Genomic DNA, 24,292 nt, shown 5'->3' on the forward strand with positions numbered 1-24,292 from the left:
CATTACTCCATTTTGTGGCTGATTCTCAGCTGGATTCCATGTATTAGTAATAGATAATCATTCTATCTCATTACTCTTTTTTGTGGCTGATTCTCAGCTGAAGTCCATGGATTAGTAATAGATACTCAATTTTTTGTTATTACTCCGTTTCATGGCTGATTCTCAGCTGAATTCCATGAATTATTATTAAATATTCACTGATCGGGCAGGGCCACCACCTAGTAAGCCCCGAGAAAATGGTGTGAGTGTACTTAGCAATAATGCACGAGCGAGCACCCGAGTGCACGAACGAGCATTCAAAAAATATGGACAAATGAGGAAACCTATACAAAATATGGAAGAAAAATAATAAAGTGGGGCCCAGGGTGACCGGGCCTACCGGTCAACCAGTCCCATGCCTCTTCCTTTTATTTTACCTTATTTTATTATTTTTTCTAATCTCGGGAAAACTCCTTCATTTGAGCAAACTCCCTCGTTTGAGCAAAACTCTCAGTTTCTCCATATTTCCTTCACATGATGAAAAATAATTAAAAAATAGGGAAAGGTGTCACGGGACCGAGCCTCCTAGCCGGCCGGACATGCCCTACCCGTGGCCGGTCCCACTCCTTATGATCTCTTATTTTATTATTATTATTTCCTCTATCTCATGAAAATCCTCCGCTTGAGAAAAAACCCTGGGTTTTCCATATTTTCTCAAATATTGATCAAATGGTCAAAAACCAAAAATTCAAATGGTCACATGACCGACTAGGCTCCTCACGTAAGTATTAAAATATTATTATTTTAATATTGTTAAAATATTGATCGCACGAGCAAAGTTCTACTTGCTCATTCGAGCAAAATCGAGAGTTTCATACAAGATCAAACTCTTCTGAAAATCCAAAATATTGCTCGAAAGCGCGTCAGAAAATATCAAAATTCTCAGAATTGAGACACGGAAAATATGGTGGCACGGGCATTCCACCTTGACGGACCAAGGTCGGCTCTTAGGCTTGCAAAGAGCCGGTCCCACATACTTTAACAATTTTGACCTAATGCTCATATTGGGTTCAAACTCTTTCCAACCAACATGGAACTTGTTCAATCGACCACCAGCTAGTCCCACGATCACCATGGGATGGTTTCATACCCCTTGGTCGGTCCCTCATCTCTCCATAATTAGGTTTTATTTTCTAACGCTCGGACGCGCACAATATTTTAATAAATGATTAAACCAACATTTAATCATATCCATTCATCGACTGGTTTACAAAGGACTTTGGTGCATGCTCCCGGTCCCTCCCTCACTGAGTGATTGACTTTCAATAAATCATCAGTTGATCAACAACCGATCAAAAGTAGGGTTTTGAACTTAATGCTCTGCAAACCATAATTCTGAACAAGTTTGAACACTAATAATTTTATATTGATCCAACAATCAACATCTTGATTAATTATATAATATTTGGCCCAACTACCAATATTTTAATAAATATTTATTTGGTCATGCTACCAATAATTGTTCAAACTAGCAATATTCGCTCAGACGAGCAATATTTGTTCAGAATACCAATGTTGATTCAACTATCGATATTTAATAGTCCATCAAATAGGAAATATTTGCTCAGACGGGACTAGTAATATTACTCAACTATCAATGATTAATAATTCATTAATCGAGCAATATTTGCTCAAATTATCAATATTCATTATGTTGATTCAGCTATCAACATTCGAGAATTATCCATATGTCCGAGGAGACATGTTTAGTCCATGAATCATAGAGCATTCGTCAATCATGCTCGATTCAACAAAACTTACACTCATTGTCTAATCAAGTCAACAACTGACTAATTAAATACATGTCTGCCTTGTACACTCCACAATCATGAGACATCAATCATGTCACATGGGGGGATTTTAATTAGGGTTTTGGTCTGGCGGCCTATGGCACGTGTGTTCATCCACGATGAGAAATGTGAGTAAGTCTTGCAAACGGTTGAGGAAGTTAGCAAAGTAGTGGGTGGACAATCAACCAAGTCTCCGCACGACCTGGAACTGGTTTAACCACGATTTCCCACTTTCTCACTCTTTCACTCAAGCAACCGTCACACTTACTGGAGATCAATGTGTCTACCTTCTGGCAATATAAATAAGTCTCTGAATTCACGATTAAAGGACAATCTAACAATCTCAGATATACAGGAATTACCACAAGAATTCTCATTTGAACAAACACTCTCAAGTTGAGAAGAATTCAAACTTATTCGAACCCACAAGTTCATTTGTAGAAACCTACAACACACTCATAATCCTTGATCACCATTGATCTCACATACTTCTCAGCTTCCCTCCTACAGATCGACCCTTTTCCCTCTTTGTAACCGAATTGACTCTGGAATGGCCATTGTCTTGGTTTAGACCGAAGTCTTAATATTGATCTCTCGAACTCAAAGCACTCCCGCGCAGTACATCTGCGCGGTTGAGCAGTCCCAGTCCGCACGGTCGTCTCTTCACTTTCCTAAAAAAACAGGAAATCGATTTTCCCATCAACATGGGTATTCTTTTTTTGTACTCATGAACAGGGGTATTCACCGTTGATATACAGTGGCCCACACATTTACAAAGCCGTGCACATCAATGCCGCCAACTATGATGATGATCCATCCAACGACCAAGATATAGCAAACAAAAATTCTTGATGTACCAAAGGTCACATAAATTAGCCAGCCCCGTAGCTTTTAACTAGTTTGTTTCTTTATGTGTGCTCGGAAAAACCCTATATATAACCGAAGTAAGTTGTTGGTAAGACCATCGGTGGTATCATTAACAAATCAAACCCTAAATTGAAATCCAGTTTTGTTCAATTGTCTTTTTTCATAATTTCTTCATAATTTCTTCTTGATTGTAAAAGTATGAGACCATTCTTGATGAAAGGCCATGAACGGCCTTTGACGTTTCTTAAGTACAACAGACAAGGTGATCTTCTCTTTTCATGTGCCAAAGATCATAAACCCACTGTGTGGTTTGCGGATAACGGTGAGCGGTTGGGTACCTACAATGAACACAAAGGAGCCGTCTGGTGTTGTGATGTTTCAAGTAAGTTGTGATTTCCCAATCATCTATTACTTTTTTGTTGTTTGGAATAATGGTGAAGGTATTTGCATGTTGATGTGCATCTGACATATTCGCAGAAATTACTTATGCTCAGCCTTTGGTTTGTGTTAGAAGGTTTTCTTCGAAGCTTTTATAACTGATTGAGTGTAATTTTCCTGTAAATCCTAGCATATTTCAGTGCTGAGGGTTATTCTGGATAATCTGTTTGAAAGATTTGTTTGAGTTGAAGTCCGAGATGCACATCCTCTAAGCAATTCTTAGGCACAGCGTCATAGTCTCACTTCAGGGCACAGTTTAGTAGCTAAGAACGCACAATGTCGAACTGTTTTAAACTTTATATTGAACTTTGAGATGTTAGGTAACTGAAATCTGTTTGGCTAAGTTTTTAGCATAAAGCTAACCCAGCACTTTGATGTGAGCCCCAAAACCATTACCCTCCTTGTTGGTTCTTGGGGAAGATCATTCTTTCTGCAAATATTTACCTTGTGATTGGAATTGGATTTTATATTGGACCACAGGATAAAAGATGGCAGATATACGAAGATTGAAGAGCTTGCTAATTGATTTTTGCTTCAATATTTTGTGGAGTTAAATTTTGACTATTCAAGTGCTAATATATCTCAATATCATTCAGGGGATTCCAGGCGTCTGATTACAGGAAGTGCGGATCGGTCAGCAAAGCTCTGGGATGTTAAATCTGGAACTCTGCTCTTTACCTTTGAATTTGATTCTCCAGCTAGATCTGTAGATTTTGCAATTGGAGATAAGCTTGCTGTGATCACCACGGACCCATTCATGGAACAGACTTCAGCGATTCATGTGAAAACTATTTCGAATGATCCCAATGAACGTGCGTATGTGTTCACTTTTTATTTAGTATTTTTTTTGTTATTGTTTATTCTTCCTATATCTTCTTCTGAAAGCTGTTGCTTTCTTCAATTAATTGATGAGTCGGCTTTTATTTGTTTTTCTATCGACTTTATGCACTTGTGTATTAACATTGCAACTTCAACTAGTATTAGTATTGCTTGATATATTTTCGAGTCTAAGTTATGGTTCATCTGTTTAAGGAACACTATTTTAAATCTAATTGAGTTGAGTATTATTCTTGGTTTCGCATGAAAAGAAAATCCGTATGTGTTAACTATCACTTGTTAACCAGAATTCTAAACTGGCTAAATAAATTGTAGAATCTAACTTTGGTCAGGGTAGCACTTCAATTAAAGGTAAAGTTAAGAACATAAAAAATTGACTGTATTACTGTTTTGAAATAAGAAAACAGCAGTACAAGGTTCTTATTGGAAAAAGAAGGAAAAAGAAGCATAGAATTCATACAGCTATGTTAGCTAATTGTGGCTTGTGTCTTCCATGTATCTGTTTGCCTGGAATGAACTCGTAGATATATAACTCGAAAACTGATGTATCATTTTGTAGAGACCGCTGAGTCTGCGCTTAAAATCACTGGACCCCGAGGAAGAATCAACAGAGCGGTCTGGGGACCCTTGAACAGGACTATAATAAGTGCTGGAGAAGATGCGATAATTCGTATCTGGGATTCTGAGGTATGTACCCCTACAGAGGAAATTCAATGTGCTAAAGTGTAGCTAGACAATCTTTATAATTTCTTGTGATGTGCCGGCACAGTGAAAAATATTTTTTGGAACACCCATTTTCTTACAATGAAGTCCTTGTGTACTCTCTGTAAAAGATCGGTAGATACCTCAACTTTAACATTACTCTATCGACTTGCAGACAGGGAAAATGCTGAATGAATCAAGCAAGGAAACTGGTCATTCGAAAACAATTACTTCATTGTCAATGTCTGAAGATGGCTCACACTTTTTAACTGGTTCTTCGGACAAATCTGCTAAGGTATACACTTCATGAAAACATTCTTTTTCTGCCATTTCTCTATTTATATTTGACCCATTTCTTCTTCATTCTTCTATTTTTATACTTTGGCCTTCTTTTCTTGTTGATAACCAGTTTTTTTCATTTTTGTTTTAGCTTTGGGACTCCAGGACATTGACAAATTTAAAGACATATGTAACTGGAAGTCCAATCAATGCTGTTGCTATATCTCCACTTCTTGAACATGTATGTGCTTATGTAACTTGAACTGCGGAGCACATTGATGCCTAGTATACTTTATACCATGTTTCCTGAAACTTTATTTTTTTTATTTCGTTTGGTTTGCTCGGTTATGTGCTGAAACACGAGTCGTCCTTTGCAACCTTAATTGTTTGTAAAGAAATTGTTCTTTGTGACCTTGAAACTGTGCAACCATATTGGTGTTCTGTTTCTGCATCTTTCAGCTATCAGTATTTTTGCTGAATAAAAGCTAGCATGTATTCTTGCATTCCATAGTACTTCAATAGGCAGACATGATGGGTCATGATATAGGGTGACATTTCCAGGTTTTTCTAATATTGAGGATTTTTATCTTAATTTCTACCTTTTAAAGATGCTCGTTCATATTTTTCATATTGTTTAGGGACTAATCTTATTTGTGCGCTTAATATATAGGTGGTGATTGGAGGTGGTCAGGCCGTAGGTGAAGTCACCACTACCCATCATCGTGCTGGGAATTTCGAGGCTAAATTCTTCCACAAGGTGAGGCATTTTGTTACATGACCTAGTGCATGCAGATCATGTTTTTTCCCGGCTACTCTCTGTTACTGATAAAAGTTCATGGGTTTTCTTTGAAAATAGGTTCTTCAAGAAGAAATAGGTGGTGTAAAAGGACATTTTGGTCCAATGAATGCGTTGGCAATCAACCCTGATGGAAGAAGGTATATATCATTTTATTCTCTAATCTTTTTTAATATCATTCGAAACTGTCAATTTATACATCTAGTGCAGATTTTCAGAACTAACAGTATCAGAACCATATGAGGATTTCTCATTCTACTCCATGTAGTTCTTACGTTGTTTTTCTTTCTGTTTTGTACAGTTTCTCAAGTGGAGGAGAAGATGGTTATATTAGGTTGCACCATTTTGACAAAGATTACTTCAATATCAAGATGTAGTTCGCCGTCTGTTCTGTTGATCCAGATCATCTTGATTTGGTCATGGGAGTATTTGTTCCTCATTTTAACCTTTCGAGTTTTTGCTTTTAGCGTTTTTGTTGTGATGCCTAATATTTTGTGAAACACATACCAAGATATTTGGGAAAATAGTAGTGTCACATTTATGAGCTAGTAATGGATGCCATGCTTGCATTTAATGGAATCCATACATCTCTTTTAAGTCTCTTTAAACTCTCTTCTAAATGTGGCCTAGTCTAAGCCGCCATCAACCTAAGTTGTCTCAACTCAGAATTTCACAAAATGTTGTACCACGCCTTAACTTATGACTTTATTTTTGATCGGTTTCAACTTATGACTCTTATCACAAAATAATAGCAGCACACATCTAAGGTTTCAGTACGCAGAGATTTGGATATGAGAACGATGCTCTAGACCTAAAAGGGCAAATAATAATTATCACTCTCTATCAAAGGGGAGACTGTAGTTTGTGTCATGATGAGAAAGAGTAAGGTTCCTTCCTAAGGTGAGAAACTTTAGACGAATGCTATGTAGTCGGACTGTAAAAAATATGCAGAAGATTCCCCTTTGCTAATAGGGGTCAGTGCCCAGTAAACTGGTACAGTGGTTTGGTACCCATTAGCAGCTATGGTCTCGTGATGCTAAAAAGACGTTTTGACTCATCCAACCACCAAAGTATCGATATCAATATAAAAAGATAAATAAAATCAATATCAATACTTACATTTATGACTCATGAGTAGTGTGCACCATGGTAGCTCATGTTTGTTCATGGTCTACCAAAGTTTCATGCCACATCATATATCCTTACCCTTCCCGGAAAAAATAAGTACTCCATGAAAGAGAAGTGGGTAAAGAAACAACGTCTAAAACTCTGATAACGTGTTTGGATATTAAAAATAAAAGTGATTTTGTTTTTTCAAGAAATAAAAGTTAATCAGAAACAAAAAAAGTCATCCGATTGTTGTCGTGTATTTGCTTAGACCCGTTGTTATTCACTTCTCGAGACTCGAAACCTTTTTTCAAATTCTTACTTATTCTTCTTTTCTTGGTTCCCTTTTATTTTATTTTTTTCCTTTGCCTTCAATGGTCTCTTAGTAAAGAAAACACAACATCAAAATCTAAAACACTCAAGACTCAACCATTCCAACCCCACGGAAACTTTTCTTGCATGTTTTGCTGTACCCATCACAGCCTCGTAACATCTATATATATTCATCTATTTATTTCATGGACTTCTTTTTCTTGTCTTTGTTTTTGGAATCTGGGTTTTCTATCTGCAACAAATACAGATTCATTGACTCTATTCTGCAGTAGTAAGTCTTAAAAGGTTCAAATCTGATTTTGTTCATCTTCTCAGAGATTTTTAATGGGACCCATTATAGGGCAGAAGAGGAAAAGGAAAGTAGTAGAGAAGAAGGTCGATAGAAGTGGTAGGTGGTGGTGGTGTTGGTTCTTCAACTTCACCAGAGAAAGATGAACAACCTAAAGATTGGTGGGATGAGTTTTCTAAAAGGATTACTGGTATGGGTTTTTCATTTTATGTTGTCATTTTACCATTTGTTGTATGTATTCATGTTTTGGTTGATGTATATTGAATGTTGTTCTTGGTTGTTGTGTTTTAGGTATTCTATTTCTGCTCTAAAGTGATTTCACATAAACATAGTTATACTGAGTAACCAGACTAGAGTCTATTGAGGTTGTGTACAGAATGTATCTTGGTAATAAAATGGATATATAGGCACAATTTGTTATTGTGGTTGATGTTCATGGTTATTTGTTGAACATTCATGTTATAGTAACTGTGACTTTGTGTCTATCGGTTTATGAAAAAAGAATCCATGGTGGCTTTAGGACTATGCTCAGATTGTTCTTTCCAGGAGGTTTGCATAGGGGTGAGATGTTAGTGATTATACAGTATTTGGTTGTAAGCAATGATTCATTTTGACATCCCGCATTCCCTTGGGGTGTTCGGCTTTACAGCTTGAGCTCTCTGTATCAATTTTGAGTTGGGAAAAAAATACCACATTTTAGGTGTAACTTGTGTTTGTGTTGCAAGTGTATCACTAAGAAACAACCGTTTTAGGTCAACTTTCATGTTAGCTCATAGCTCGATGAATGTCTGAGTATTTCCTGACCAAACATTTGGAGGAGTAGAGGTGAGATATATGGTGTTGTGTCTTAACGCAGAGTAGGAATTACAGAGAGTTTATAGGTAGTCACCCCCACCAATAGTTCATAGTGCGAGAGTATTAAGACCCATTGTATCTCTCACGCTAAACTTGGAATAAGCTATTCTAAGACGTGAATAATCAACATTCTTTGGAAAGGATTAAGAAATTTAATTTTCATAGTTATTTTGTTCTTCCAGTGATATCAGTTTCAGCAGATGTCTTAATTTTTCTATCTTTGATTTGAATTTTCTCTTAGAGACTTGTTACCAAATGTAATTGCTATTCCAGATAAATTTAACAATGCTCATTTCCTAGGTTCCCACTTCTTGCTCATATGTAGTAAAACTTTGCAGTGCACCTTTTGACAACTGTGTACAGTTGCCGGAAAATGGATTTAATGTAGGGTGTAGTTACTTATTTCAGCTTGTGCACAAAATGCTGAACTTGCTCAGGATACTAATTGGCGGTCGTACTGGATACCAACGTTGTCAATCTCCCAAGACAAATATGTACCTCTAGCCCATACGGTGGATACTTCAACCTTGTGCAAATTCATCGCATAACAATGTTATCGAGCAACTCTAGCATAATTGGATGATGACTTAGGCGATGATTGGATCAATCATCGATACCCTTACCCTAGTCACATTAGCTTATTGAGGCGGTTCTCCTCTAGGGATCATATCACCATGATTGCCTCTGTGTGGGTCATTACTCCTTTTGCTTCCTACTTGGAATTTATTTTCACCTTCTTTCGGACTGATAGATTTTTGAATTGTGATAATGTAGTGTGGCTGAGTAAATAATATGAGCCTATAATATCACCCTTGTGGCGCCATAGATTCAGTAGAGGTGGTATATACATTTTTTGCATAATGAACGTTTGAATGACCTACATTATCTCCGCTGATCCTTTGCTCAATTTTCCACTATTTTGCGTGAGGGTCCAATTTCAAAACCTAATGCAATCTAGTTTCTGTCCACTGATATCTGCCACCGGCTCGAAGACCTATCTAGATGGTAAATTGAGATTTTTTTTTTAGTTACTTCAAAAACCGATAGGTTCCACTCATCTAACATACAACTGCATAGATGTTTCTTCAAAATATATGGAACACCTTGATTACAGAAATTTCCCATTATCTAAGTGATATCCTGGAAGCCTAATCCTAATATTAATTTGCAAAGAATCAAATTAAAGTTTGTGCCAAGAAAAGAGGTCTACTTAGTTGGGAATTGATTTAACAATTCTAGTAGTGCAGTATATATCACCTCAAGTTTGAGGCGTCACGTTTACCAGAATAGAGATAGTGTTGTGGATTGTATTAATTTAATAGTCTCTTCAGGCGAGTACAATTTGTTTTGAGGAGTTTCATTAGTTCAAGAGTGCTCAGCAGTCTAAATTCCAGTATCCATGAAATCCCAAGGGAACAAAGCATCTAAAAATTGAGTATCCTTGTAGAACCTCACTGAACGGTTAGCAAGTTCTGTTCAGTGACTAATAATTTCTTCATTTCTTGAGACAAATATGTCTTCTTATTACAGAGCTGATACCAAATAGCATGACACTAATTACTTGGGGTTCTCTGAATAGAGAAAAAAAGTATATTGAAGGCTAAGACAGTTCATACTGAGACTGGTTACTAACATTTACCCCCCTTTTGCAGGGCCTTCATCTCGATCGAAGAGTTCGAAAAAGTTTGAATCTGTTTTCAAGATCTCAACAAAAACCTTCAACTATGTTTGCTCACTTGTGAAGGAGGATATGATAAAATCGTCACCATTCTCAGCTACAAATAGCAAGTCTTTGGGTTTAAACGACCAAGTAGCAGTCGCTCTAAGAAGGTTAGGCTCATATGAGTCATTAGTAATTATAGGTGACACATTTGGGATAAACCAATCTAGTGTTTCACAAATAACCTGGCGTTTTATTGAGTCTATGGAAAAAAGATGACTCCTTCACTAATGTGGCCCTCTAAAGAAACAGAAATGACAAAGGTAAAATCCAAGTTTGAGAAAATGCGAGGCCTTCCCGATTGTTGTGGTGCAATTGATACTACCCATATTGCGATGTGTTTGCCTACAGTGGATAGCTCAAACGATGTTTGGTATGATAGCGAAAACAATCACAACATGATTCTGCAAGCAATTGTTGACCCACAAATGAGGTTTAGAGACAAAGTCACTGGATGGCCAGGAAGTGTAAACGAATCGTCAACTCTCCGAAGTTCAGGATTCTTCAATCTTTGTGAGAAAGGGAATAGACTAAGTGGGAAGAAAATACATCTTTGTAAAGGTTCAGAATTGAGAGAATATATAATCGGGGACGTGGGTTTTCCTCTATTAACCTGGCTTGTCACACCTTATCCAGGTAAACATCTGTCAGAGTCTAAGTCGGAATTCAACAAGCGGCATTTTGCAACCAGAATGGTCGCACAGAGAGCGCTAGCAAGGCTAAAGGAAATGTGGGGGATCCTTCGAGGTACAATGTGGAGGGATACAAATAGGTTGCCGAGAATAATTCTTGTTTGTTGCTTGCTTCATCACATTGTGATCGATATGGAAGATGAAGTACAAGATGAAATGCCTTTAACTCACCACCATGATCCATGTTACAAGCAAAAAATATGTGATTCTTTCGACAAGAAAGCCTCCATGTTGAGAGATAAACTCTCTCTCCATCTATCCGGAAATTTGCCACCTTAAATACTGAAACAAATTTGTTTCTGACTCATGCCCATGTCTGTCATTTCATTTGTGTTTTTTTATTATGCACGAGGAGTTCAAACTCAATTGTTAGGTTAAAATTTTCACTGTTTTTCTTAGCAGTAATGTCAAATAGTTTAATTATGATTTCAATTGCGCCATTACAACACAGTAACAGAAGGTTGGAAAAGGAACATATTTCATTGATAATTGTTCATAACCATGTACATCAAACAGATCCCAGATTTGATACTAAGAACTACATACGAACATTAATTAAAAAGTACAGATATATCTAGGATTAGATAAAACAGTAGCTTGATTACGAGATTAGGCACTGAAATTACATATATTGTAGAACGGATCCAGTAATTTACTTGATGGTAAACTTAGTAACAGTTTTGGTACCTTCAGAAACAGCATGTTTAGCTAATTCATAGGGGAGCACAAGACGAACAGAAGTCTGAATCTCACGGGAAGTAACAGTAGGTTTTTTATTGTATCTGTTGGAAACTACACAAAAAATCAAAACGAATCACAAACAGCTGAGTCGCGGACTAGGTCGCTATCTTTAAGGTGTTTCGCGACTCTGCCTCTTGATTGTGCTAGCAGTCAAAAATTTGTCGAAAATCCTATGGGATAAAAAAGCTGATATTCTCTTGCTCGATTTCTCTGCACCTTGAGAAATCGAACCAACTATCACTCTTTCTAACACTTGCTCAGAATCACACGAAAAACAGATCATATTCTCTTTTCATAAAACCAACCTTATAAAGGCTTAAGAGAATCAATTAGGTTTTAATGGAAATAAATTCTAATTAATTATCCAAAATTAATTTTCCGTAACAGTCAGAAAACGGGCAGAATATAATACCAAAATTAATGAAAATTAATTAGAGAATAATTTCCATAAAACGTTTTTAAAAACCAAAAGTCAAATTTGCAAAAAGTTATTTTTGAAATCACCAGACCTCCCAAGAGTCCAAGACCCCCAAGGCCCCGCTTTCCCGGACTTTTGATAAAATAATATAGGTATATAACATACGAACGATTTTTTGGGGACCAGCCTTTTTTTGGGGGGGACCATTGTTTTATAAGGCCATCTACCCTATACTTATAAGGGATGTTCTAAAGTGTAGACATTACTAATTTTCCCCTAACACTAATTCAGATTATAACTAAACTAATAACTACCAAAATATAAAAAAACCTAATCTAATCTATTAACAAAAACCAAAATCAGACTACCCTACCATCGCACAAAGAAAAAAAAAGTCTTCTTCTTCTTCTTCTTCTTCCTTTCAACATCATCTTCATCGATTAATCGTCGATTCATAAAATTTTCATCGTCGATTAATCAATCGACTATATGAATGGTTCTTCGAAAGAAAACCAAAAGACTCCCAGGAACAGGTCCCCCATTAGGACATCTAGCAAATAAGCCAAGTGATTTTGAGATTCATAAAGAAGTGGAAGAGCCAATCCATAATCCAGTATGATAGACGCAGTAAGAAGACTGATTCTTCCATGGGACCGATTCGCAGGTATTTCCCGAGAAACCCATTTCTTTTAATTTGATTTTCATCGATTTAATTGATTAGAAATCATCAAAATAGGGTTCAAATTGAAGTTACAGTGTTTAGTTCGGTTAGAGCGTCTTTTATTGTTGCCCTAGTTTCTTAACCGAACTCCATGAAACGAAGAACACGAAGAACAGTTCGGTTTTATAGGATTGAAAACTAGGTTACTGAACTCGTGAGTTCGGGTTGTTTCGCAAAAAAATTGTTGAACTGTCATGTAACCGAACTATAGCCATATTACCAAAAATAGGAAAAAAATCCATGTAACCGAACTGTTTGATTTTTCCCAAAATTTCTAGTACCCACACTACCGAACCCTGGCACCTTTGTTCGGTTGTTTCGCATAAACGTTTAAAACTGCCATGTAACCGAACTGTACCCTTATTACAAAAAAAAAAAAAAAAATTAGCCATGTAACCGAACTGTTCTTTTTTTCCCTATATGTTTAGTACCCATATAACCGAAATTGTTCCAATATGTTCGGTTTGTTCGCAAAAAACTTTGACAAACCGAACTTTTAGCTATTTACATATATATGTGGAGTTCGGTTTTCTCGAAAAAATAATTGAGTAACCGAACTCTACCCTGGAACACGATTTTTTTTTCTTGAGTTGGTTTTTTTTCGTGAATTATTCCTTATTTCTTTTGTTTTTTTGTTTAGTGGCAAAGGTAAGAAATCTAACCAACCATTACCGGAAGATTTGAGAACTCCCACGCCTAGAGGCCCAAAACACTTAGGTGCCGATAAGCGTGGAACCAAAAATGCTAAGTATGGAGGTGGGTCATTACCGGGTGTTGTCATCCAAGATGGTGTCAATAGAGATAATGTTGACAACGTAATCCAACAAGTTAATGAAGAGATCGTGGAAGAGATGAGCAGTCAAGAACATAATCAAGGTGGAGAAGATGAACTATCTCAAGGAGGAGGAAATGAGGGTGGCGATGATGAGGGTGAAAAAGATGAGGAAGGCGGAGACAAGGATGGAGATAAGGATGATGATGAATCAGAGGAGGGCTCGGATGAAGAGGAAGAAGAAGAGGAACAAACAGACATAGTGGTAAAGAGACCTAGAAAGACGCCTAAAAAGCCTTGTGCTACGTATTCGTACATTCCTCATAAGGATTTGTGTTTGCCGCCAAAGAATCCAACATATGGTACTCCAAGAGATGGCTACAAAAACTCATGGGCTGCCAAGATCTTTGCAACAAAGGTATGGTTCAATCTTAACCATCAAGATTTAGATTTCTCGGTCATTTTATTATATTTTGACATATATTGTTCTTTTCTATATATATTAGTATATAAGATATGATGTTGTTTTTTTAGGATCATAAAAATGTTGTTCGTGTTTTGAAACGTCAAAAGAACAAGGTATGGAATATAGAAAATGAGTGTGATGTGGTCTGCCTGGCGGTATTTGATTGTGTATTATGGAACGGGATACAACATGCGCACCAAAAATTTGATGTTGTCACTGTTACTGCATTTTCCGAGAGGGCTTATTCAGAAACGAATACCTTTCATCTACCTTTTGGTGAGATGACAATAACTCCGGATGATTGTTTTAGAATCACAGCCCTACCAATTACAGGAACAAGTGTTCGAGATGGCTACGATCCCTCAATGAGTTATGAAGTTCTTGAAAAACTAGTCGAAAGGTGTCTAGGATGGAGCGATAAAAGGCATAATGTGAGTTTATGTGAGCTAACAAAGATCCTAAGGAAGGTGATGAGTATAATGAGTTTGAGGAAGACCGCACGTACAAGAAGAAATTTAAAAAGATCAAGCTCAAAACCTTGTTTGATGAGTTTTCAGGGACGAAAGATTTGGTTGCTCAAGAAAAGTTGGTGATGACAGAGGAGAAGACTAAGCACCATGTGACTGCTTATTTGTTATATCATCTTGGAACCATCTTCTTCCCTGACACTTCAGGCCACGTGGTAAATGCTCATTACCTCCAGCTATTGGACCCCTTGGATGAGGTGAACAACTACTCTTGGGGAATTGCGGTTCTTTCATTCGTTCAAGTGGAACTCAGAAAAGCTTCGAGGCTTAGGAGTCTATATTTTGGAGGCTTATACACCCTTGTTCAGGTACCCCGTTAAATTATCGTTTGTGTGTTTGAATATATAAGTGAATGAATGTGTATTGTTACTAATCATATTGCGAATGTATTATTTTTTGTCTCTTCTCATAGGTTTGGGTGTACGACCACTTCCCTAAACTGCAATTGTCTAATGCTCGCACTCCTTGGCCTTATGTGAAGCCTACAACTGGTAAATATGAATTTTTGAACTCACAGGAAAAGAATAAGGAAAAAAAGGTGTTGGAGTTGAGGGAGACATTGGATAAGTTAACAGTGGAAGATGTGGTTTTCCATCCTTACAGCATTGCATCAGATGAAGACGAGGAGGATGTTGATGTTATTGATTTCTCACCTGTTGCGGGTTATAATGGACCGTTGTTTCATCCTTGGGGTTGTACAATGTATAACCCTCGAAGAGTACTTAGACAACTTTCTTTTGTCCAAAGTGTCACACAAGTGGAAAACTTCAAGGTAAAGAAGGCCGGAACTAAGAACAACGAGAAGAATTTCATCCCCAAATACGATCCTGCTCCATCAGTGTACCACTGGAAGAACTTTGGGGATTATCTTGTTCCAGTCGAAGAGTTACAAGATTCGTTTGATGAGCCAAATGCCGCTGACGATGGATATATGGAATGGTATGAACATTTTTCTCATCCTCGTGTAATAAACAGTTTCCAACAAGCCCGTGATGATAAAGCAAAATCTACGGCAATGGAGAAAGAGGCTCAGAAGATTATTATTAGGGTTTTGGTCTGGCGGCCTATGGCACGTGTGTTCATCCACGATGAGAAATGTGAGTAAGTCTTGCAAACGGTTGAGGAAGTTAACAAAGTAGTGGGTGGACAATCAACCAAGTCTCCGCACGACCTGGAACTGGTTTAACCACGATTTCCCACTTTCTCACTCTTTCACTCAAGCAACCGTCACACTTACTGGAGATCAATGTGTCTACCTTCTGTCAATATAAATAAGTCTCTGAATTCACGATTAAAGGACAATCTAACAATCTCAGATATACAGGAATTACCACAAGAATTCTCATTTGAACAAACACTCTCAAGTTGAGCAGAATTCAAACCTATTCGAACCCACCAGTTCATTTGTAGAAACCTACAACACACTCATAATCCTTGATCACCATTGATCTCACATACTTCTCAGCTTCCCTCCTACAGATCGACCCTTTTCCCTCTTTGTGACTGAATTGACTCTGGAATGGCCATTGTCTTGGTTTAGACCGGAGTCTTAATATTGATCTCTCGAACTCAAAGCACTCCCGTGCAGTACATCTGCGCGGTTGAGGAGTCCCAGTCAGTACGGTCGTCTCTTCACTTTCCTAAAAAAACAGGAAATCGATTTTCCCATCAACATGGGTATTCTTTTTTTGTACTCATGAACAGGGGTATTCACCGTTGATATACAGTGGCCCACACATTTACAAAGCCGTGCACATCAATGCCGCCATCTATGATGATGATCCATCCAACGACCAAGATATAACAAACAAAAATTCTTGATGTACCAAAGGTCACATAAATTAGCCAGTCCCGTAGCTTTTAACTAGTTTGCTTCTTTATGTGTGCTCGGAAAAACCCTATTTATAACCGAAGTAAGATGTCACACTGTTTGTTGTTCACTGACTATGTATAGAGAACGTGTATAGAATCTCTTAACGATTGGATGACTCCTAGACATATTGCATGCTAGTATAGAACGCTAACATCTTCAGGACGTCACACTGTTTGTTGTTCCCCGACTATACACCCCAATATTCAGAACGAGTATGATGCTTCCATTATATCATACCTCCATTCTCGAATAAACTCGCTCCTAGACTTGTCGCATGCTAGTGTGGAGCAATTTATAGATTAATTCTAGCGTGCCATTCATCAATTGAATTCCTAGAAAATAATCTATTTATCTTATTACTCCATTTTGTGGCTGATTCTCATCTGAATTCCATGTATTAGTAATAGATAATCATTCTATCTCATTACTCTTTTTTTGTGGCTGATTCTCAGCTGAATTCCATGGATTAGTAATAGATACTCAATTTATTGTTATTAATCCGTTTCATGGCTGATTCTCAGCTGAATTCCATGACTTAGTATTAAATATTCACTGATCGGGAAGGGCCACCACCTAGTAAGACCCGAGAAAATGGTGTGAGTGTACTTAGCAATAATGCACGAGCGAGCACCCGAGTGCACGAAACGAGCATTCAAAAAATATGGACAAACGAGGAAACCTATGCAAATTATGGAAGAAAAATATTATTAATAAAATAATAAAGTGTGGCCCAGGGGGATCGGGCCTACCGGTCAGCCAGTCCCATGCCTCTTCCTTTTATTTTACCTTATTTTATTATTTTTCCTAATCTCGATAAAACTCCTTCATTTGAGCAAACTCCCTCGTTTGAGCAAAACTCTCAGTTTCTCCATATTTCCTTCACATGATGAAAAATAATTAAAAAATAGGAAAAGGTGTCACGGGACCGAGCCTACTAGCCGGCCGGCCATGCCCTACCCGTCGCCGGTCCCACTCCATATGATCTCTTATTTTATTATTATTATTTCCTCTATCTCATGAAACTCCTCCGCTTGAGCAAAAACCCTGGGTTTTCCATATTTTCTCAAATATTGATCAAATGGTCGAAAACCAAAAAGTCAATTGGTCACATGACCGACTAGGCTCTCATGTAAATATTAAAATATTATTATTTTGATATTGTTAAAATATTGATCGCACGAGCAAAGTTCTACTTGCTCATTCGAGCAAAATCGAAAGTTTCAGACAAGATCAAACTCTTCTGAAAATCCAAAATATTGCTCGAAAGCGCGTCAGAAAATATCAATGTTCTCAGAATTGAGACAGGGAAAATATGGTGGCATGGGCAAGCCACCTTGACCGACCAAGGTCGTCTCTTAGGCTTGCAAAGAGCCGGTCCCACATACTTTAAGAATTTTGACCTAATGCTCATATTGGGTTCAAACTCTTTCCAACCAACAAGGAACTTGTTCAATCGACCACCATCTAGTCCCACGATCACCATGAGATGGTTTCATACCCCTTGGTCGGTCCCTCATCTCTCCATAATTAGGTTTTATTTCCTAACGCTCGGACGCGCACAATATTTTAATAAATGATTAAACCAACATTTAATCATATCCATTCATCGACTGGTCTACAAAGGACTTTGGTGCATGCTCACTCGAGCACCTTGGCGTTACATGGTCGGCCATCATCCCATGTACCCGGTCCCTCCCTCACTGAGTGATTGACTTTCAAGAAATCATCAGTTGATCAACAACCGATCAAAAGTAGGGCTTTGAACTTAATGCTCTGCAAACCATAATTCTGAACAAGTTTGATTACTAATAATTTTATATTGATCCAACAATCAACATCTTGATTAATTATATAATATTTGGTCCAACTACCAATATTTTAATAAATATTTTATTTGGTCATGCTACCAATAATTGTTCAAACAAGCAATATTCGCTCAGACAACCAATATTTGTTCAGAATATCAATGTTGATTCAACTATCAATATTTAATAGTCCATCAAATAGGAAATATTTGCTCAGACGGACTAGTAATATTACTCAACTATCAATGATTAATAATTCATTAATCGAGCAATATTCGCCCAGAAGAGCAATATTTGTTCAAATTATCAATATTCATTATGTTGATTCAGCTATCAACATTCGAGAATTATCCATATGTCCGAGGAGACATGTTTAGTCCATGAATGATAGAGCATTCGTCAATCATGATCGATTCAACAAAACTTACACTCATTGTCTAATCAAGTCAACAACTGACTAATTAAATACATGTCTGCCTTGTAGACTCCACAATCATGAGACATCAATCATGTCACATGGGGGATTTTAATTAGGGTTTTGGTCTGGCGGCCTATGGCACGTGTGTTCATCCACGATGAGAAATGTGAGTAAGTCTTGCAAACGGTTGAGGAAGTTAGCAAAGTAGTGGGTGGACAATCAACCAAGTCTCTGCTCGACCTGGAACTGGTTTAACCACGATTTCCCACTTTCTCACTCTTTCACTCAAGCAACCGTCACACTTACTGGAGATCAATGTGTCTACCTTCTGGCAATATAAATAAGTCTCTGAATTCACGATTAAAGGACAATCTAACAATCTCAGATATACAGGAATTGCCACAAGAATTCTCATTTGAACAAACACTCTCAAGTTGAGCAGAATTCAAACTTATTCGAACCCACCAGTTCATTTGTAGAAACCTACAACACACTCATAATCCTTGATCACCATTGATCTCACATACTTCTCAGCTTCCCTCCTACAGATCGACCATTTTCCCTCTGTGACCGAATTGACTCTGGAATGGCCATTGTCTTGGTTTAGACTGGAGTCTTACATATTGATCTCTCGAACTCAAAGCACTCTCACGCAGTACATCTGCACGGTTGAGGAGTCCCAGTCCACACGGTCGTCTCTTCACTTTCCTAGAAAAACAGGAAATCGATTTTCCCATCAACATGGGTATTCTTTTTTTGTACTCATCAACAGGGGTATTCACCGTTGATGTACAGTGGCCCACATTTACAAAGCCGTGCACATCAATGCCGCCATCTATGATGATGATCCATCCAACGACCAAGATATAGCAAACAAAAATTCTTGATGTACCAAAGGTCACATAAATTAGCCAGCCCCGTAGCTTTTAACTAGTTTGTTTCTTTATGTGTGCTCGGAAAAACCCTATTTATAACCGAAGTAAGTTGTTGGTAAGACCATCGGTGGTATCATTAACAAATCAAACCCTAAATTGAAATCCAGTTTTGTTCAATTGTCTTTTTTCATAATTTCTTCTTGATTGTAAAAGTATGAGACCATTCTTGATGAAAGGCCATGAACGGCCTTTGACGTTTCTTAAGTACAACAGACAAGGTGATCTTCTCTTTTCATGTGCCAAAGATCATAAACCCACTGTGTGGTTTGCGGATAACGGTGAGCGATTGGGTACCTACAATGGACACAAAGGAGCCGTCTGGTGTTGTGATGTTTCAAGTAAGTTGTGATTTCCCAATCATCTATTACTTTTTTGTTGTTTGGAATAATGGTGAAGGTATTTGCATGTTGATGTGCATCTGACATATTCGCAGAAATTACTTATGCTCAGCCTTTGGTTTGTGTTAGAAGGTTTTCTTCGAAGCTTTTATAACTGATTGAGTGTAATTTTCCTGTAAATCCTAGCATATTTCAGTGCTGAGGGTTATTCTGGATAATCTGTTTGAAAGATTTGTTTGAGTTGAAGTCCGAGATGCACATCCTCTAAGCAATTCTTAGGCACAGCGTCATAGTCTCACTTCAGGGCACAGTTTAGTAGCTAAGAACGCACAATGTCGAACTGTTTTAAACTTTATATTGAACTTTGAGATGTTAGGTAACTGAAATCTGTTTGGCTAAGTTTTTAGCATAAAGCTAACCCAGCACTTTGATGTGAGCCCCAAAACCATTACCCTCCTTGTTGGTTCTTGGGGAAGATCATTCTTTCTGCAAATATTTACCTTGTGATTGGAATTGGATTTTATATTGGACCACAGGATAAAAGATGGCAGATATACGAAGATTGAAGAGCTTGCTAATTGATTTTTGCTTCAATATTTTGTGGAGTTAAATTTTGACTATTCAAGTGCTAATATATCTCAATATCATTCAGGGGATTCCAGGCGTCTGATTACAGGAAGTGCGGATCGGTCAGCAAAGCTCTGGGATGTTAAATCTGGAACTCTGCTCTTTACCTTTGAATTTGATTCTCCAGCTAGATCTGTAGATTTTGCAATTGGAGATAAGCTTGCTGTGATCACCACGGACCCATTCATGGAACAGACTTCAGCGATTCATGTGAAAACTATTTCGAATGATCCCAATGAACGTGCGTATGTGTTCACTTTTTATTTAGTATTTTTTTTGTTATTGTTTATTCTTCCTATATCTTCTTCTGAAAGCTGTTGCTTTCTTCAATTAATTGATGAGTCGGCTTTTATTTGTTTTTCTATCGACTTTATGCACTTGTGTATTAACATTGCAACTTCAACTAGTATTAGTATTGCTTGATATATTTTCGAGTCTAAGTTATGGTTCATCTGTTTAAGGAACACTATTTTAAATCTAATTGAGTTGAGTATTATTCTTGGTTTCGCATGAAAAGAAAATCCGTATGTGTTAACTATCACTTGTTAACCAGAATTCTAAACTGGCTAAATAAATTGTAGAATCTAACTTTGGTCAGGGTAGCACTTCAATTAAAGGTAAAGTTAAGAACATAAAAAATTGACTGTATTACTGTTTTGAAATAAGAAAACAGCAGTACAAGGTTCTTATTGGAAAAAGAAGGAAAAAGAAGCATAGAATTCATACAGCTATGTTAGCTAATTGTGGCTTGTGTCTTCCATGTATCTGTTTGCCTGGAATGAACTCGTAGATATATAACTCGAAAACTGATGTATCATTTTGTAGAGACCGCTGAGTCTGCGCTTAAAATCACTGGACCCCGAGGAAGAATCAACAGAGCGGTCTGGGGACCCTTGAACAGGACTATAATAAGTGCTGGAGAAGATGCGATAATTCGTATCTGGGATTCTGAGGTATGTACCCCTACAGAGGAAATTCAATGTGCTAAAGTGTAGCTAGACAATCTTTATAATTTCTTGTGATGTGCCGGCACAGTGAAAAATATTTTTTGGAACACCCATTTTCTTACAATGAAGTCCTTGTGTACTCTCTGTAAAAGATCGGTAGATACCTCAACTTTAACATTACTCTATCGACTTGCAGACAGGGAAAATGCTGAATGAATCAAGCAAGGAAACTGGTCATTCGAAAACAATTACTTCATTGTCAATGTCTGAAGATGGCTCACACTTTTTAACTGGTTCTTCGGACAAATCTGCTAAGGTATACACTTCATGAAAACATTCTTTTTCTGCCATTTCTCTATTTATATTTGACCCATTTCTTCTTCATTCTTCTATTTTTATACTTTGGCCTTCTTTTCTTGTTGATAACCAGTTTTTTTCATTTTTGTTTTAGCTTTGGGACTCCAGGACATTGACAAATTTAAAGACATATGTAACTGGAAGTCCAATCAATGCTGTTGCTATATCTCCACTTCTTGAACATGTACGTGCTTATGTAACTTGAACTGCGGAGCACATTGATGCCTAGTATACTTTATACCATGTTTCCTGAAACTTTATTTTTTTTATTTCGTTTGGTTTGCTCGGTTATGTGCTGAAACACGAGTCGTCCTTTGCAACCTTAATTGTTTGTAAAGAAATTGTTCTTTGTGACCTTGAAACTGTGCAACCATATTGGTGTTCTGTTTCTGCATCTTTCAGCTATCAGTATTTTTGCTGAATAAAAGCTAGCATGTATTCTTGCATTCCATAGTACTTCAATAGGCAGACATGATGGGTCATGATATAGGGTGACATTTCCAGGTTTTTCTAATATTGAGGATTTTTATCTTAATTTCTACCTTTTAAAGATGCTCGTTCATATTTTTCATATTGTTTAGGGACTAATCTTATTTGTGCGCTTAATATATAGGTGGTGATTGGAGGTGGTCAGGCCGTAGGTGAAGTCACCACTACCCATCATCGTGCTGGGAATTTCGAGGCTAAATTCTTCCACAAGGTGAGGCATTTTGTTACATGACCTAGTGCATGCAGATCATGTTTTTTCCCGGCTACTCTCTGTTACTGATAAAAGTTCATGGGTTTTCTTTGAAAATAGGTTCTTCAAGAAGAAATAGGTGGTGTAAAAGGACATTTTGGTCCAATGCATGCGTTGGCAATCAACCCTGATGGAAGAAGGTATATATCATTTTATTCTCTAATCTTTTTTAATATCATTCGAAACTGTCAATTTATACATCTAGTGCAGATTTTCAGAACTAACAGTATCAGAACCATATGAGGATTTCTCATTCTACTCCATGTAGTTCTTACATTGTTTTTCTTTCTGTTTCGTACAGTTTCTCAAGTGGAGGAGAAGATGGTTATATTAGGTTGCACCATTTTGACAAAGATTACTTCAATATCAAGATGTAGTTCGCCGTCTGTTCTGTTGATCCAGATCATCTTGATTTGGTCATGGGAGTATTTGTCCCTCATTTTAACCTTTGGAGTTTTTGCTTTTAGCGTGTTTGTTGTGATGCCTAAAATTTTGTGAAACACATACCAAGATATTTGGGAAAATAGTAGTGTCACATTTATGAGCTAGTAATGGATGCCATGCTTGCATTTAATGGAATCCATATATCTCTTTTAAGTCTCTTTAAACTCTCTTCTAAATGTGGCCGAGTCTAAGCCGCCATCAACCTAAGTTGTCTCAACTCAGAATTTCACAAAATGTTGTACCACGCTTAACTTATAATAGCAGCACACATCTAAGGCTTTCAGTACGCAGAGATTTGGATATGAGAACGATGCTCTAGACCTAAAAGGGCAAATAATAATTATCACTCTCTATCAAAGGGGAGACTGTAGTTTGTGTCATGATGAGAAAGAGTAAGGTTCCTTCCCAAGGTGAGAAACTTTAGACGAATGCTATGTAGTCGGACTGTAAAAAATATGCAGAAGATTCCCCTTTGCTAATAGGGGTCAGTGCCCAGTAAACTGGTACAGTGGTTTGGTACCCATTAGCAGCTATGGTCTCGTGATGCCAAAAAGAGACGTTTTGACTCATCCAACCACCAAAGTATCGATATCAATATAAAAAGATCAATAAAATCAATATCAATACTTACATTTATGACTCATGAGTAGTGTGCACCATGGTAGCTCATGTTTGTTCATGGTCTACCAAAGTTTCATGCCACATCATATATCCTTACCCTTCCCATAAAAAATAAGTACTCCATGAAAGAGAAGTGGGTAAAGAAACAACTTCTAAAACTCTCATAACGTGTTTGGATATTAAAAATAGAAGTGATTTTGTTTTTTCCAGAAATAAAAGTTAATCAGAAACAAAAAAAAGTCATCCGATTGTTGTCGTGTATTTGCTTAGACCTGTTGTTATTCACTTCTCGAGACTCGAAACCTTTTTTTCAAATCCTTACTTATTCTTTTTTTCTTGGTTCCCTTTTGTTTTATTTTTTTCCTTTGCCTTCAATGGTCTCTTAGTAAAGAAAACACAACATCAAAATCTAAAACACTCAAGACTCAACCATTCCAACCCCACAAAAACTTTTCTTGCATGTTTGCTGTACCCATCACAGCCTCGTAACATCTATATATATATTCATCTATTTATTTCACGGACTTCTTTTTCTTGTCTTTGTTTTTGGAATCTGGGTTTTCTCTCTGCAACAAATACAGATTCATTGACTCTATTCTGGAGTGGTAAGTCTTAAAAGGTTCAAATCTGATTTTGTTCATCTTCTCAGAGATTTTAATGGGACCTATTAGAGGGCAGAAGAGGAAAAGGAAAGTAGTAGAGAAGAAGGTCGATAGAAGTGGTAGTGGTGGTGATGGTGTTGGTTCTTCAAATTCACCAGAGAAAGATGAACAACCTAAAGATTGGTGGGATGAGTTTT

At 37.3% G+C, this 24,292-nt stretch overlaps 2 protein-coding genes and 1 pseudogene across 3 annotated transcripts; all 3 read left to right on the top strand.

Moving 5' to 3' along the window:
- The first annotated feature begins 2,763 nt into the window (after positions 1 to 2,763).
- On the top strand, positions 2,764 to 23,036 carry LOC113357955 (eukaryotic translation initiation factor 3 subunit I-like). Of its 2 annotated transcripts, XM_026601443.1 has the most exons (9): positions 2,764 to 2,892; positions 19,573 to 19,758; positions 20,411 to 20,626; positions 21,211 to 21,338; positions 21,529 to 21,648; positions 21,784 to 21,873; positions 22,303 to 22,389; positions 22,489 to 22,568; positions 22,730 to 23,036. In XM_026601443.1, exons 2-9 carry the CDS (start codon positions 19,575 to 19,577, stop codon positions 22,803 to 22,805), a joined length of 981 nt encoding a protein of 326 aa, XP_026457228.1. In that variant the 5' UTR covers positions 2,764 to 2,892; positions 19,573 to 19,574; the 3' UTR covers positions 22,806 to 23,036. The 2 variants fall into 2 exon arrangements, with proteins under 2 accessions (XP_026457228.1, XP_026457227.1); XM_026601442.1 differs by lacking the exon at positions 2,764 to 2,892 and having other exon boundaries at positions 19,442 to 19,758.
- Positions 2,804 to 6,356, top strand: LOC113357954 (eukaryotic translation initiation factor 3 subunit I-like). Its single transcript, XM_026601441.1, has 8 exons — positions 2,804 to 3,078; positions 3,731 to 3,946; positions 4,531 to 4,658; positions 4,849 to 4,968; positions 5,104 to 5,193; positions 5,623 to 5,709; positions 5,809 to 5,888; positions 6,050 to 6,356. Exons 1-8 carry the CDS (start codon positions 2,895 to 2,897, stop codon positions 6,123 to 6,125), a joined length of 981 nt encoding a protein of 326 aa, XP_026457226.1. The 5' UTR covers positions 2,804 to 2,894; the 3' UTR covers positions 6,126 to 6,356.
- LOC113357952 lies at positions 7,513 to 11,023 on the top strand (annotated as a pseudogene).
- Positions 23,037 to 24,292: the final 1,256 nt, after the last annotated feature.

This window comes from Papaver somniferum, chromosome 3 (assembly GCF_003573695.1).
Source record: "Papaver somniferum cultivar HN1 chromosome 3, ASM357369v1, whole genome shotgun sequence".
Lineage (NCBI taxonomy): Eukaryota > Viridiplantae > Streptophyta > Magnoliopsida > Ranunculales > Papaveraceae > Papaver > Papaver somniferum.

Excerpts from the sequence above, each read along its gene's own strand:
- LOC113357955 (XM_026601443.1), top strand. The coding sequence starts at position 19,575 with ATGAGACCATTCTTGATGAAAGGCCATGAACGGCCTTTGACGTTTCTT. Across the intron at positions 21,649-21,783 it reads CTTCGGACAAATCTGCTAAG|CTTTGGGACTCCAGGACATT; the intron begins GTATACACTTCA and ends TTTTTGTTTTAG. Across the intron at positions 22,569-22,729 it reads ATCAACCCTGATGGAAGAAG|TTTCTCAAGTGGAGGAGAAG; the intron begins GTATATATCATT and ends TGTTTCGTACAG.
- LOC113357954 (XM_026601441.1), top strand. The coding sequence starts at position 2,895 with ATGAGACCATTCTTGATGAAAGGCCATGAACGGCCTTTGACGTTTCTT. Across the intron at positions 3,947-4,530 it reads TTCGAATGATCCCAATGAAC|AGACCGCTGAGTCTGCGCTT; the intron begins GTGCGTATGTGT and ends ATCATTTTGTAG. Across the intron at positions 5,194-5,622 it reads TATCTCCACTTCTTGAACAT|GTGGTGATTGGAGGTGGTCA; the intron begins GTATGTGCTTAT and ends CTTAATATATAG.